This window comes from Amblyomma mixtum, chromosome 1, assembly GCF_055824585.1.
Source record: "Amblyomma mixtum isolate Tamu chromosome 1, ASM5582458v1, whole genome shotgun sequence".
Classification (NCBI taxonomy): Eukaryota; Metazoa; Arthropoda; class Arachnida; order Ixodida; family Ixodidae; genus Amblyomma; species Amblyomma mixtum.
Window position 1 is genome coordinate 51,525,913 of NC_143012.1, and position 13,920 is coordinate 51,539,832.

At 47.1% G+C, this 13,920-nt stretch overlaps 1 protein-coding gene across 1 annotated transcript; it reads left to right on the top strand.

Annotated features, from left to right (window-relative positions):
- The first annotated feature begins 1,683 nt into the window (after window positions 1-1,683).
- On the top strand, window positions 1,684-9,427 carry LOC149366309 (uncharacterized). Its single transcript, XM_089556246.1, has 3 exons — window positions 1,684-1,857; window positions 5,646-5,948; window positions 9,195-9,427. The coding sequence occupies exons 1-3, from the start codon at window positions 1,708-1,710 to the stop codon at window positions 9,414-9,416; spliced, it is 675 nt and encodes a 224-aa protein (XP_089412372.1). The 5' UTR covers window positions 1,684-1,707; the 3' UTR covers window positions 9,417-9,427.
- Window positions 9,428-13,920: the final 4,493 nt, after the last annotated feature.

The window sequence follows — 13,920 nt, forward strand, 5'->3', positions numbered from 1 at the left end:
TTTGAGTAATAGAAACGGAAGTGTAACCGAGAGAAGAGTGAGTCTTGCAGCCATTTACCGAAACTGGCCTGCTACAATGGCACACAGATCATTACCCTGTAAGGAGAAAGCAGCCGCAATGCTGCAGAGGGCACACTGCGGAAACTGAGTCGCATTTGTCTGTTAGCTGTATTGATGTGCGATATTTTATACCTTATAGAAGACAAGTTGGAAATTGTAAACTACAAACCATCACGCCTGGAAACAGCGTACAAAAAAAAAAACTGCAGAGTGACAAAAAAGGGAAGGTTTCAAACAACAAAGATAAAAAAAACAAGAAAAACAACAGTACCCGTCATAAAATTACGTTCAAAAATAAACAGCACTATAAAAAAATGCGCAGAGCAACAGAAAATCACTGCGAAAGAAGGGCTCAGAGACAGTACAAAATTCTGACAAAACAGCACAGCAGTTCACTCCTCGCTTCTTGGACAAATTTTTTCGCGTTTTGCGAAACTTAAAAGAAATTTAAAATAGAAAGGTCCCTCGCTGCGCTCGTTGGTAATCCATTGAAACTGGTACTCAAAGAGAAATTAAAAAAAGAGCCTGCCAGAAAACGCACAAAAAGGTGTGCCTCGTGCATACTCCCCATTATAAAAAACAGCAAGAGAAGTTGAAGGACACAATTAATGAGCGCAAATTATTAACTAAATTTGCCCGTGAAAACCCTACGTGAATCGGGTGAGAAGTGTGACGGAACTTCTCACCCTTCTAACCCACACTTCTCATCTGATACAGAGGGTTTTCGGGGGAAAATTGAGTAATGGTTTGTGCACATTGAGTGTGTCCTCTAAATGCTCTGGCCGTCTTTGTCTATGGGGGTTAGGCACCGGGCACACTTTTCTGTGCGTCTTCTGGCAGACTATTTATAACTTACTTCTTATTTTCAGTTTCGAGAAAACGGTACAAAGACTTGATTTCGATGCTTTTCCCTCCTATTATTTACTACTGAATGAACTTAGATAATGATGTGATGATTTCATTCACACATCACTCACCCCCCACCCCAAAGTTGAATGTAAATGAACTGCGTCCTGTTAAAGCTTCGGGTAAATAGTAGGTGAATAAAAATTTTGAGCAAAAGTAAATACGTGTTCAAAATCACAGTACTAATTCATGTCGCCACAGCAGCAACAAAATTAGAGCGTTTAATTCGATTCTTACCCGTTTTTACAAGTGTTCTCTTTTTCGCGCAGGTGCAGAACACATCTCGCGCCGACGAATGTCTGTTCAAGATGAATCGGCAGGCGAAAGGACGCTGTAAATTTCTCGGTTCTTAAGGGTAAGTGACTGGATCCCTAGAGAAGGCAAGTAAGTGTAGCAGGAGCTGGCAGATAGTTAGGTGGGCGGAGGAGATTAAGAAGTTTGGAATTATAGGGTGGCCGCAGCTGGCAAAGCACAGGGTTAATTGGAGAGAGATGGGAGAGGGATTTGCCCTGCAGGGGGCGTAGTCAGGCTGATGATGATGATGACTAAGCGCGGTGGCACCTTTTGAATGACCGAAGCCAGAATGCTCGACGAAGAAGACAACGAAGATCGTTCCACGTGAGCGCACTGTTCTGGCGAAAGGAACGTTTTTCTTCAGCACTCATGAACCTCGAGGTCGTTTCCGGCAGCTCTTACAACGAGATCCAGGCCGTGCCAAGGAAGCGTTACTGTTCCGCAGCCATGCCTCTCAACGCCGTTTCCAACAGCTTCTACGACTGGATCCATACGGTGCCCCGCGAGCCGTGGGACCCGCTGGACGCGCAGCTTGTGCGAGCGGCAAGGCCGTACATAGCGGTTGAGCGGACCATACGCTACGATTTTCGTGACAAGGTAAGCGCCCATGGCTGTCAGATTATCAGCCACCTAAAAACACGTCCACTGCAGCGAAAGCTTTCTAGCGTTGACCTGTAATTAATCATGCCTAGCGTCAACTGCGGCCAGTTACCCCAAAGTTATTGTTCTCCTCCAGCTAATTTACTGGCTGCCACTCCCTGCTACATTTCCTTCGGTGCCGGTGGTTGCTTTGTATCGACGATCCGGGTTATCGCTTCGCATGTGTGGCAGAATCATATAAAAAATTGGCAGCGGCATAGCTTTGCTAGGCCAGGATATACGTCGCGTGAGGTGAGTGCGAAGTGTCCACATCTCGGTGGCATAACTGCCCTCTTGGAACAGTGGACACCTCAACCGTGCTTTAAGCTAAGTGGCGGTAATGACAGGTGTGCGCTGCGTGCGTTGGCGTTGACAACGTTGTGCCAGGAACGCGGCGCTGAAGCTATAGGCCGTCAGCGTTCATTGTGTTATTGGCGTTGGCGTTGACAACGTTTTGCACTGCCATCATTTTAAGGAAAGGAAGTGCGCATAATGCCTCCCTGGGTCAGTGGACGCTTGAATCGTGCTACGTGGGGTGATGAGGCAGAGATGCGGGCTGCAGGCATTGACAAGGTTGTGCCAGAAACGCGGAGCTGAAGCCATAGGCCGTCGGCGTTCATTGTGTTCACTGGAGTTGTCAACGTTTTACACTCGGATCGTTTGAAAAAAATGGCTGAGGCTTAACTTGGTTAAGCCTGGAGAATGCGAAGCATCATCGTGTCGCGTAATTTGGAGGCGCACAACCACAGCGACGGCGCGAGGTGGGCCCCCGTTTCTCCACTGTCGTGACGTAATCGTGTCACGTGGTGTGACGTCATGTATCACGTGATTTGGAGGCGCACAACCACAGCGACGGCGCTAGGTGGGCCCCCGTTTCTCCACTGTCGTGACGTCATCGTGTCACGTGGTGTGACGTCATGTATCACGTGATTTGGAGGCGCACAACCACAGCGACGGCGCGAAGTGGGCCCCCGTTTCTCCACTGTCGTGACGTCATCATGTCACGTGGTGTGCCGTCATATATCACGTGATTTGGAGGCGCACAACCACAGCGACGGCGCGAGGTGGGCCCCGGTTTCTCTACTGCCGTGACGTCATCGTGTCACGTGGTGTGACGTCATGTATCACGTGATTTGGAGGCGCACAACCACAGCGACGGCGCTAGGTGGGCCCCCGTTTCTCCACTGTCGTGACGTCATCGTGTCACGTGGTGTGACGTCATGTATCACGTGATTTGGAGGCGCACAACCACAGCGACGGCGCGAAGTGCGCCCCCGTTTCTCCACTGTCGTGACGTCATCATGTCACGTGGTGTGCCGTCATATATCACGTGATTTGGAGGCGCACAACCACAGCGACGGCGCGAGGTGGGCCCCGGTTTCTCTACTGCCGTGACGTCATCGTGTCACGTGGTGTGACGTCATGTATCACGTGATTTGGAGGCGCATAACCACGGTGAAGGGCTGAAGTGGTAGCTAAAGTAGTATGCTTCGCATAAAACAGAAGGGGAGCGCGCGCGGCGAGGCACACCAGCTGTGCGTAGTGAGGTCACTTGCTCCTCGCGCATGCCAGCACTGCTCTCCAGGAGCCACGCAAACTGCTGAACCTCGGCCAGTGTAGATCGCGCTACAAAAGAACTGCTATCACTAACAGAGTAAGACATTCCTTCTAGGAATTTCATAAGTAGGCTTGCTAGGCGTTCTTCTTACGGTTCGTGGCCCTTCTAGGAACGCCACGTGAGGAACGCTGTCCAGTACGCTTGCCGGCTCTCGAAATCTAGCTCGTTACCCATAAAGAGCTTCGATTATCCGCATCAGATGCTCTACCCATGTCCATTTCTTCTGTACTTGGATTAGAATGTAATTAACTCGCAGTTGTTGCCTGGCCTCCTCTGATGTATTTCTGCCTCGTAATCTTACATACTTCATTTTGAGATTTCCAGCCATGGTCGCATAGCAATGCATAAATTATGCAAGTTCTTGCCCGCGATTTTTCTTGGTAGGCTAGCTTTAACGATGGGACACGCGTAGCGCCCAGAGTTAGACCAGACAGCTTTGTGCCATGACCTCCTCTAGATGGTGACCGCGTCTCATCATTCAAACTAACCGACCCAATATATTGCTATTAAATAGCCTGAAACATGCCATTATTGCCGCGACAAGTACTAGTTTAGCAGCACAAAATGAAGATATTTGTTTTTAGAATGTCGAATTCATGCCAGAAGCGAAGGTTTAATACATAAAGGAAGTGGCATGCATTTCATGTAAAGTTGACACTTTTTGCTCTTTCGAGCAACTTAGACACACGGCATTCAGCCCACGAAATGCACGTGCTTGGTTCAGTTATATAAAAGCAGCAGTATTACACACACTGTTTACAAAAGAGTCTTGCTGTAGTACTACTGCTGAGTACCCTGAGCAGGAAGCAGTGCTGCTGTAAGAGATATTTCATGACTGTGATGAAGTATACGTAAACCCTTCTCTATTCTTTCGATATGGAGTTTGAAAAATTCAAAATTGGTTTTTGGCGAAAGAAAAGTGCGCAGTAACTGTCTGGAATATCGGTGACATGCAGACCGCACTGCAACAGAAAGGCGAAAGGTGGCAGTGAAAGAAGAAAGGTACAAAGACGTGCTATATTTGAGGGCTTCCGAATTATTTCGACAACCTGGGAATTTCTAAAGTGCATAGACATCGTGCAGCACACGGACCCCTTTTTGAATTTCGCTGCCATGTTTCGATGGCGGGAAAAATTGGTTCCTGAGGAAACGAAATGGGCGGGTGGTGGTGGTGAAAACATTTATTACGAATGAGCAGGAGGTATGTTTGGATCAGCCCGTAAGGGACCGATCCTTACAAACACTAGGTGGAGGTCCCTAGTATGGGACCCCAGTGGCGGTTGCCGCCGCCCGGGCACGCCCGTTCGACGTTCCGACAGGCCTTGTTCGACGTTCCGACAGGCCAATGGGGCAGTTATTGCCTCGCATGTCTCAGCAGACACCGGAACCACGCCGTAAGGAAGGGCAGGATGGTGGGAGTGAATTAAGAAAGAGGTGCGGTAGTGGAGGGCACTAGAATAATTTAGACCCCCTGGGGAACCTTGCTGTGCTCTGACATCGCACAGCACACGGGCGCCTTTGCTTTTCGCCTTAATCGAAACGTGGGTGCACGTTAAAAATCCCCTGGTGTTCGAAATTATTCCGGAGCCCTCCACTATGGCACCTCTTTCTTCCTTTGTTCTCTCACTCCCTCCTTTAGGCCTTCTCTTACGGTGCGGCTCATGTGTCCGCCGAGACCGACAGACAGTGCGCCAGTTCCTTTCCTCAAAATCCAATTTTTAATTTCCATCGAAACGGGGCGTCGAAGCCGTCCTCGTAATGGGCGTATGCGGAAAGCTCATTTTATTGTGTTTCTTTAGTATTTTTGTCAAATTTTGTACTACCTCATTTGACTTGTCCTACGCTGGTGGCTGCGGCCTCGGAGTGTGTCGGGCTCTAACGAGCAGACAGCACAACAACACAGGTCTTCCAGACAAGTCGGTTTATTCTCGCTGTTTTGAAGGAAATATAGCTTGTAGCGTCACGCATCTTCCCTGCGCTGTGTTGTGGATTCCGTGTGAACTGTGAGCCAATGGGTAAGTAAGCGTATCCTGCGTGAAAATGATCACTCCTCTTGTATGCCAGTTCTTCCGAAGCGTCGCTAATGAGAGAATATGATTGAGATTAATGAGCGCTGTTTTCGTATCAGGGATTCCTGCTGATGGCTTTTACCCACGGCTCGTTTCCTGCCGGAGCTCGCGTCGTCCCGGGCTTCATGCGGCCCATGGACTTCATGGGGGACGCCCTGCTGAAGAAGATGCTCACTGTGCACCTGTACGGCTGCATCGACCCCCTGGCGCCGAAGGCTCTGCACGAGACACGCCGGCGGATCGAATGCAACCGCTTCCTGGGGTTCGTGGTTGCGCACCATGGGATGCACAAGCTCCTGCGCTACTCGTCTCCCTCGCTCAGTGAAGAGATTGTCCAATACGTCAAGATGCTGAGAGATGGGGTGAGTTATGAGCGTCCAAGCAACGCGAAGAGAGAGAAAAAACTTTATTGTACAAGGAATTCGGGGCACGCCCCAGGGTCCCCGCACGACCCCACTGCACTCAAGTGTTTATGTTCCTAAGGTTCATAACACTGGCAGCCCGGCCGGTTGCGATGGTCTGCACGGCCGGATCCTCCGAGCGCAGCAGGCTCTCCCAGTCCTCCCAGGTCTTGAGGTTCTCTAGGTCCCGCGGGGGAGCAACGCGAAAAAAAAATCGTTATTACCAGCCTGACTACGCTCACTGCAGTTTAACTTCCTCTCCCGCTGGCGTCAAATTACACCGCGAGGCGACCGCCGCCGGCCACCATACCCCTCTAAACTTCATAATCTCAACCGTCCAATGACTCTCTGGAAACCCCCGCTATGTTTTCCTTTTACTGGAATCCACTCCATTCGCGTAAGGGATATATTCCGTTATAATAACCTAAGAACCAGCTTCCAGATAGAGCCACCTCACTGGGAAGCTGTCACCTTTGCGTTATGTGTGGAGGCCTATCGGTGCTTTAACCAATGCCGTGTAGTGCATACGCTCTCCATTTGTAAGGCAGCAAGATTTGTAAGATTCGAATCAATGCTATGGAGACCGTCGTAAAAATTTCGCTACCGTAACGGACGATACAGTCCCGGTACTATGTGGTGAGCGGAAACTCAGGCATGCTTAGATGACACCTGTGCACGAATAACAGAAGAACCTTTCATCCAATCTCGATCTCGGATAAAGCACGGAAGCGTCAGCTGCTTACAAATATGTCACTGCGAGTTTCACTTCCAATATGCTGGAAATAAATTTTATATATTATTTCCGAACAAAAGCAGATATGTACACCCGAAATCAGGCGCATACCTTTAATAGCTAAATAGCTAATAGTTCACTGCAGACTAACGAAGAGTTCAGCCTAAACTAGCTCATCTCAGCGAGCTATAGAAAAATATATAAGTGTAATGTTAAGAGACAGTCAGTGGGCAAAGTGGATCGGTGACAAACGCGTGCTAATAGTGTATGTACTTGTCAACTACAAGAGCAAGAAATGGGCTTACTCAGGACATGTCATCTATGCGAAAGCAAGATAACAGATCGTCATTAAGGGCAATGGACTGGGTTCGAAGAAAGCGAAAGCGTAGCAGGTGGGGGAGCGAGTTAGGTGAGCGGATGAAATTAAGAAGTTTGCTGAGATACGGGGGCCGCGGCTGGCGCAGGACAGGGTAATGTGGACAAATTTGGGAGGGGCCTTTGTCATGTTGTGGGCGCTGTTGGACTGATGATGGTCACGATCAACGAACTTCATTCTTAAGGCGATTCAGCCGTTTTCTGGTAATCGCCAGTACTTGTAATACTATGCGGCAAATTATATTTCTTTGCATGATCATCTGTAAACTTTTGTGAGCACCACATAAAACACGGTCATAGTCCTAGGCGTACGCAGAGATATCAAGTTGTTTATTATTCACTGAAAAATTAAATATATATGCTTCAGACGGAACCAAACAAATACAAAGAAACTTGAAACCCCTGAGCGCGCAGATGGCGGTCATTCTATTTTCCTTTGCTTTGCGACCAAACCCTACTTGTGTCCTAACTGTCCTATCGATTGGAACCGTAAAAAAATTTCTACAGAAATGTCTTGCTTTCTTCGAGCCTGTAATACGTTTTTATGAAGGACCCTTTCTTGCCTTATTTTTTGAACAAGCATTATTCGGCCACCTCGCTGCATAACTTATTAGTGTGGGCGAAAACAGACAAGCATAACGAGGGAAGGGGGCGCATCAGGGTTGTTGGCCAAGGTTTCGACAAGGAAACTTTTTTGATCTAGCAAAGTGCTCATCACTGGTGAGGATTAAATCAGGCCTTTACTCGGAGGAGGAAGACCTGGTTGAGGGCACATAGTGTAATGTGGAAGGGCATTAGGATCAGGAGCACGACTTGGAAGTCTTATTCAAGAAAAATGGCCGCTGAAAAGGATTACCCGGTTGACCAGCAAAGCAATGATAAATACTCCGCTCAATAGAAATGAATCCGGGCTGTGGAAAGGGCCAGTAGATAGAGAACTTGGGCGAAGGTGGCCTCAGTCCTATCTAACGGGGAATTTTTTTTTCTGTTATCATCGGCAGTGTAAGGTAATATTCGACGATGCGTCATTTTTGAGACACGTTCTCGACTCTGTAAGACTCATTAATACATCAAACCGCCTCGCCGATGTAGTATTCGCCGCAAGAAATGTAAACTTAGTGCTCAATCCCCGTCTTGCAATCGGCGGACGATTTTCCGTGGGCTACTCTGCACCCACTACTCGCACTGATACCGTCACGCGCCAGCTTCTTGCACGCATTCTACGCAGCCCATTGCTTGCGATGTAGACTGATTGCCCTCACTATCTTGCTCATGCCTTTTAAAGCGAAGGCAGTGACAGTGTAAATTGCCAAAATGTCGGCGTCAGTCTGTAGCTTCGGGGAATGAAGCGTCAGCCCTCTAGCCACCTTCCCAGAGCACCCGTCAAGCTAAAGAGCTGCCTGCTACTATAATCTCTGGTTTTCAATGTTTCATGTATTGCTAATTCCTTTACTGATAACAAGATATTTATTTAAACTTTAAGTGTAACCGTGACTAACACGAATGCATAGAACGACCGCGATACTGTAATAAATATTGCGGCGAAAGCCTCTCCTGGCTCATTCTCCCGTCCGTCCGTCCGGCGTTACATCCAGCACCTGGGGTGACTCATCGACAAGCGCAGCTCCCAAAAGGTATCAACTTCGTCGACAGGTGGAGCTGTCGGCGCGCCGCCGTAGAGCGCTGCTCCGTCGTCAGTCGGTGTGCGGCACCTAGTGGAGGGGGATCGCTCCTAAGTGGTGCAGCCGTTACAAATCTAGGCAGTCATTGGCAGCCGAAGTAGCGCGACAAAGGCTTTCGCCCCGCGCACTTTAGGCTGCCAAAGTGGCCCCATAGTTTTTGTGGCAACAATCTACTGTACTTCATGCATGCCTTTTAAACACACATAAACCACTGAACACATGACATATGCGACTTTAACCACAGAGCAATATGATGCCTAACGAAGCATGACCGTGATTAACAATGTAATACCAAGACAAATATGCAAAACCAAGATAAACTACGCCAAAAAAGGGCCACTTTGTGCTAGCACGGATAATGCACAATTGGTATAAATAAGCAAATTGACCACCATTTTTTTCTTCTCCCGAGCGAAGGAGTACCCGGGATTCAGGGTGCCGGCCCCTCCGAAGCCACTTGCCGATTTATTCGAGTCCCTGGCCGCCGCTGTGTACCTAGACTCGGACCAGAACCTGGCCACCGTGTACCGCTCCTTCTTCCCGCTGCTGCGGCGGCAGATCGACACTGAGTTGAAGGAGATCGCCTCCATCGCAGAGGAGACAACTGAGACCAGCCACAGTGACGCTTCCAGCGAGTGAAAATAAATAGAATGCCCGAGAGAAACCATGATGTTAGCACGCTGTCCTGAAATCGACTGGCTTCTTGCGTGCTGAATTATTCTCCACAGATTCAGCATTTCACGTCTTTTGAAAAGAGAGAATACTTGTAGCCTTGCCTGGGAAAGGCTTTTCCTCATCTCTGGTAAGTGCCACCTGTTCAAGTTTTCGTGCTAACCTTACCCCGGATTTTTCCTTGCGTGTGTTCCAGAAACTGGTGTCGGTAATTAGCTAACATGAGCTCGCAAGATATGACAGAATTATTGTGTGTCATATTTAATGCCAGAAGTCTTTTCCTGCATTTTGAGTCCTTTAAAAGTACGCAAGTAACATCTTGGAGAAAATCAGTAATAATAAATCTATTTGAGGCGTGAATAGATGCTGAAAACAGTTGTCATAAATTCATTATTGAGCTTAGGTTGACATGAACTATTTTAGAGTTGGACATCCATCGAAAGTGGGAGGAAATACGCTACATAGCTAGATTTCACATTCATCGGTTTTATAACAAGCAAATAAGTTTTTACTGCTCACAATTTTGAAGTTGAAAACAAACATCTTCGCTCGAAGGCAACTAAAGCAATAAATTCCTGGTTCCTGGTCCGGGTTCGAACCCCGGACCAGGGCGAATTTTTCTTTAACTACGAAGTTTCTGAGAAAGCTGTATAGCTTTCCTTTGTAGCCGTATGGCTGCGCTTGGGTGGATTCCAATAAGTAATTACTCCCTTATTACAAATCTACTCCACCTTGGGGGATTCCCCTAAAACATTTGACCAACATTCTTCCCACTTCGAGTTACTGATCAATTCGCTCTCGCCCTACCATAAGCTTGCCGTCCCGGTTAGCTCAATTGGTAGAGCGACTGCTCCGGTGTGGCGGTGGTTCCGGGTTCGAACCCCGGACCAGGACGAATTTTTCTTTAACTACGAAGTTTCTGAGAAAGCTGTATAGCTTTCCTTTGTAGCCTTATGGCTGCGCTTGGGTGGATTCCAATGAGTAATTACTCCCTTATTACAAATCTACTCCACCTTGGGGGATTCCCCTAAAACATTTGACGAAATGAAAAACATTTTGGTTCATTGGCTCTATTCGTTCAATTCAGGTAGTGAATACAAGATACTTCTGATCTGAATAATAACTTGATATAAAATATTTTTGCAAATATTTCTAGAACATGCAATCGTTTCCTCCCAATAACCCCAATATGACATTGCCCCTGCTACGGCGTTGGATTAACTGTGCCCGTTCCATGCTAAATTGAGGGGGAATATTGTTTTGCGCACTTTTTTGCTCGCGGGCTAGCGTTTATGTGAGTGCGTGCGACATGAGAGCACGACAACTCCGTTTCATTTCCTGCTCTACGACGAAACAATACGCAGTTGGTTCATCCAGCTTACTACAGTCACTCATCAATTAAATTGTTCAGGATAGTTCTCGCTGCCCGCGTGTTTTTCTACGCTAAGTTCCACTGCGCAATTTAATCTCCATAGCTTCTAACGGAGTTAGGGATAACCTGGCGAAGAAAATACCGTTTCTAGCTGCCCCCCGTCAGGATACCCAAATAGCCTATCTCACAGAACTAAAGTTCTGCTCCTATCTTCAGTCTATATTCCATAACCGTAAGCCTGATACATATAGAGCCATGCAACCTAGACCTCTGCTGTGATGTAGGATGAGGATTCTTTACAGTACACCGGAGAAAAATAACTCCATGTACGGATTCAGAAATGAGCAAAGTTTTCCTGCAAACCATTTCCTACAAAACCTAACCAACAAAAAACTCGCTTATCGAAACTGTATTCTAACCGCAGCTTTATGTCTTTGCACCGCCTTCATAGCTCAGCCTGTCCGATCTATAAAAACTTGGCATTCTCTGTAGGAAACCGTAGCGGCTGGCACTGTCCGCTATAACCGAGGCACCGACTCGCCACGCTTACGTTAGGCGAGGCGAATAAATTCTTGGACCGTATTTCGGTTTTTAGCGAGGGCAATGCACCCTGGAGCACACTTTTGTATGAATTTATCAGGCTGGCGGTCTTTTCAACGACCACACGCTGCTCGTAAATCGCGTCCGCGTCCGGATTTATTTGTGTTTCTTGCATAGCCAGTGACGCAGGTTGCTGGTCGTCTACTTATCGAGAGAGATGCGGGGAAGTACACCCCAACTCTGCTTCGCTGTCAAGGGCATAACACATCTTTTTGCATCTTTCTTATAAGTTCATATGGTTCATTCTTTCTTCCGGTGGTCAGCTTGTGGATACGTTTCGCTTTGATAACAGGGTGCTCATGTCGGAGAAAAGATGGGGCTTGAGGCTACGCAGCAAACGGCTTAAAAAGAGGCGCAGTCAGTACCGGGTTCAGACCGTTCCTTCAGGGAGGGACGGTGGTTAAAAGTGGCGACGGCAATGCCTAGCACTTTGACGAACCCGTTTGCTGATCCGGGTGAGGAACCGTTTTTGAGAACCGGTCAAGTTCGTGGCGAATGGAGTGTGAATGCACTCCCGATCGCTGCATGACCTTTGCAGCTTCCATACGATTTGAACTTTTCTTTGCACTTCGCTGCTGTACTGGTTGAACTGACATTCCTCTTATATTAATTTACACAAATAAACGAGTTGTGTAACTTAAGGGCAGCCGAAGACCTTTCTGTCTGTTTTATGGAGTTTACGCTTAGCTGCGAGAGGAGAGGGAGTGCTTGTTAACACATCCTGCAGTGTACTCAAGGTACATAATCCAAACAGGAGTAGTGCAGAGTGGTTTGTTGGGCGAGTTGGTTTACCGTATTGAAATATACCTGCGCTTAAAAGACACGGACTGAAAGATAGAGACACACGCACACAGCGCTGTGTGTGTGTGTCTATCTTTCAGTCCGTGTCTTTTAAGCGCAGGTATATTTCAAGAGTAGTGCGTTTAACTATCTGCTGACACACTCTGAGGGGTCGCAAAAGAGCAACAGGGACAGCACACAGCTGACGGAATCGGAGGAAAAAAGGTACCACAGTAGCTAGTGGTAAGGAAAGCTAGTTACTGCAGAGTGAAATAAGAATGGCTTTCACTTTGCGCATTAAAACCACATACTAGCGAGTTCAGAGTACACTGCGAATTTGCAAAATTGGCGTCACATTTCACTAGGGAAACAGCGATAAATACAATTAATATTTTTTTAATTATACATGGGCAGACGAAATTCTACTAAGACTTTTAATCGATGGAGATGGAATTCATAGCAGCCTTACTGTAGCAGAAACGGAATACTGGGATGCTTTCTGCTGCTGCAAATTCAACCGCTGTTACTAACAATCTTTTGACACTGCTTATCTGTCATTCTCTTGTTGCTTTCGGGAGGTGCTGCATATAGTACTTATTCTCAATTCAGCAACAGTGCGCGGTTCTTGTACTGGAAATAGTCGATTTAACCTATACTTTTGGGTCATAAATACAAACATTCATTACAAGTATTCTTGTTTAAAACAACAGCGCTTTTAACAAGTTACGTCGTGGTCAGTTAGTACCTCATGATAAGCCGCCACGACTCATTATACACTCAAGGTTTAGTCCAATGTTCCCTGTAGTCTTTGCAAATTAAGCATAACAGCATTCACTCAATCATGGCTTAATGACAGCCTGTGAACTGAATATTTTGAAGAATTGAGGATGAAATGCCCATTAGGCACACATTTTGCGCCATTGTAGTTGATTAAAAAAAGCGAGCACCCTCCCTCTTGTTTCGATGGCTGTTTAAGGCCTGTTTTTATTATTCACCTATGTTACAAAAAAAAGGCCCTATATTTTTTATTGCTGCGTTGTACTCTTCTTCCTTCTTTTAGAACTCCATTAACTATAACTTCAGTGCGATGGAATTCGGTGTCACTGACATTATATTTCAGGTTTGCGGCTATGTGCCCGCAGTACTGTCTCGGGCACCACAATTGGCTGCTCAGTTCCCGGTTAATAAAATCGATAAATCATAGATCTTCTGCCATAATACTCCTTGCATTTTAAGGTTAGCTGGTGCGGCACACTTTATTCCGTAGAAACTGAGCTGCGCCACTGGAATTGCAGTCCTTTCATTTATTATTGGCATTCCTTCCAGACATTTCTGATAGTCACTGCGATCAGTATAAGAAACTTATATCAGGAAACATTGCAGTTTTCAGCGCACAGGTACACAGCTGGAGCATTTTATTATTCGCTCTCATGCTGCGGCACACACTGATCTTCGCGAGCTTCATTACCACTCCACTGTTCCCGCTTGCTTTGCAAGCACCACTGATAACGCGCGTTGTGATAAACATATGGGTTTGCTGTCCCAAAAACTAACATGCTCGTTCGCCAGTTGTCACTACTGAGGGCATGGGCCTGTGGAAAGTTTCCCTTCAGCAGGCACATAACCAAAGCGAACGAGCCTTTCTATATCGAAGCATCACGTTCATTGCATTCTGGGCAACTTTCAGCAGGCGCTGATTAATTAGACGTGGTGCCACTG

Excerpts from the sequence above, each read along its gene's own strand:
- LOC149366309 (XM_089556246.1), top strand. The coding sequence starts at position 1,708 with ATGCCTCTCAACGCCGTTTCCAACAGCTTCTACGACTGGATCCATACG. Across the intron at positions 1,858-5,645 it reads GCTACGATTTTCGTGACAAG|GGATTCCTGCTGATGGCTTT; the intron begins GTAAGCGCCCAT and ends TTTTCGTATCAG. Across the intron at positions 5,949-9,194 it reads TCAAGATGCTGAGAGATGGG|GAGTACCCGGGATTCAGGGT; the intron begins GTGAGTTATGAG and ends TCCCGAGCGAAG.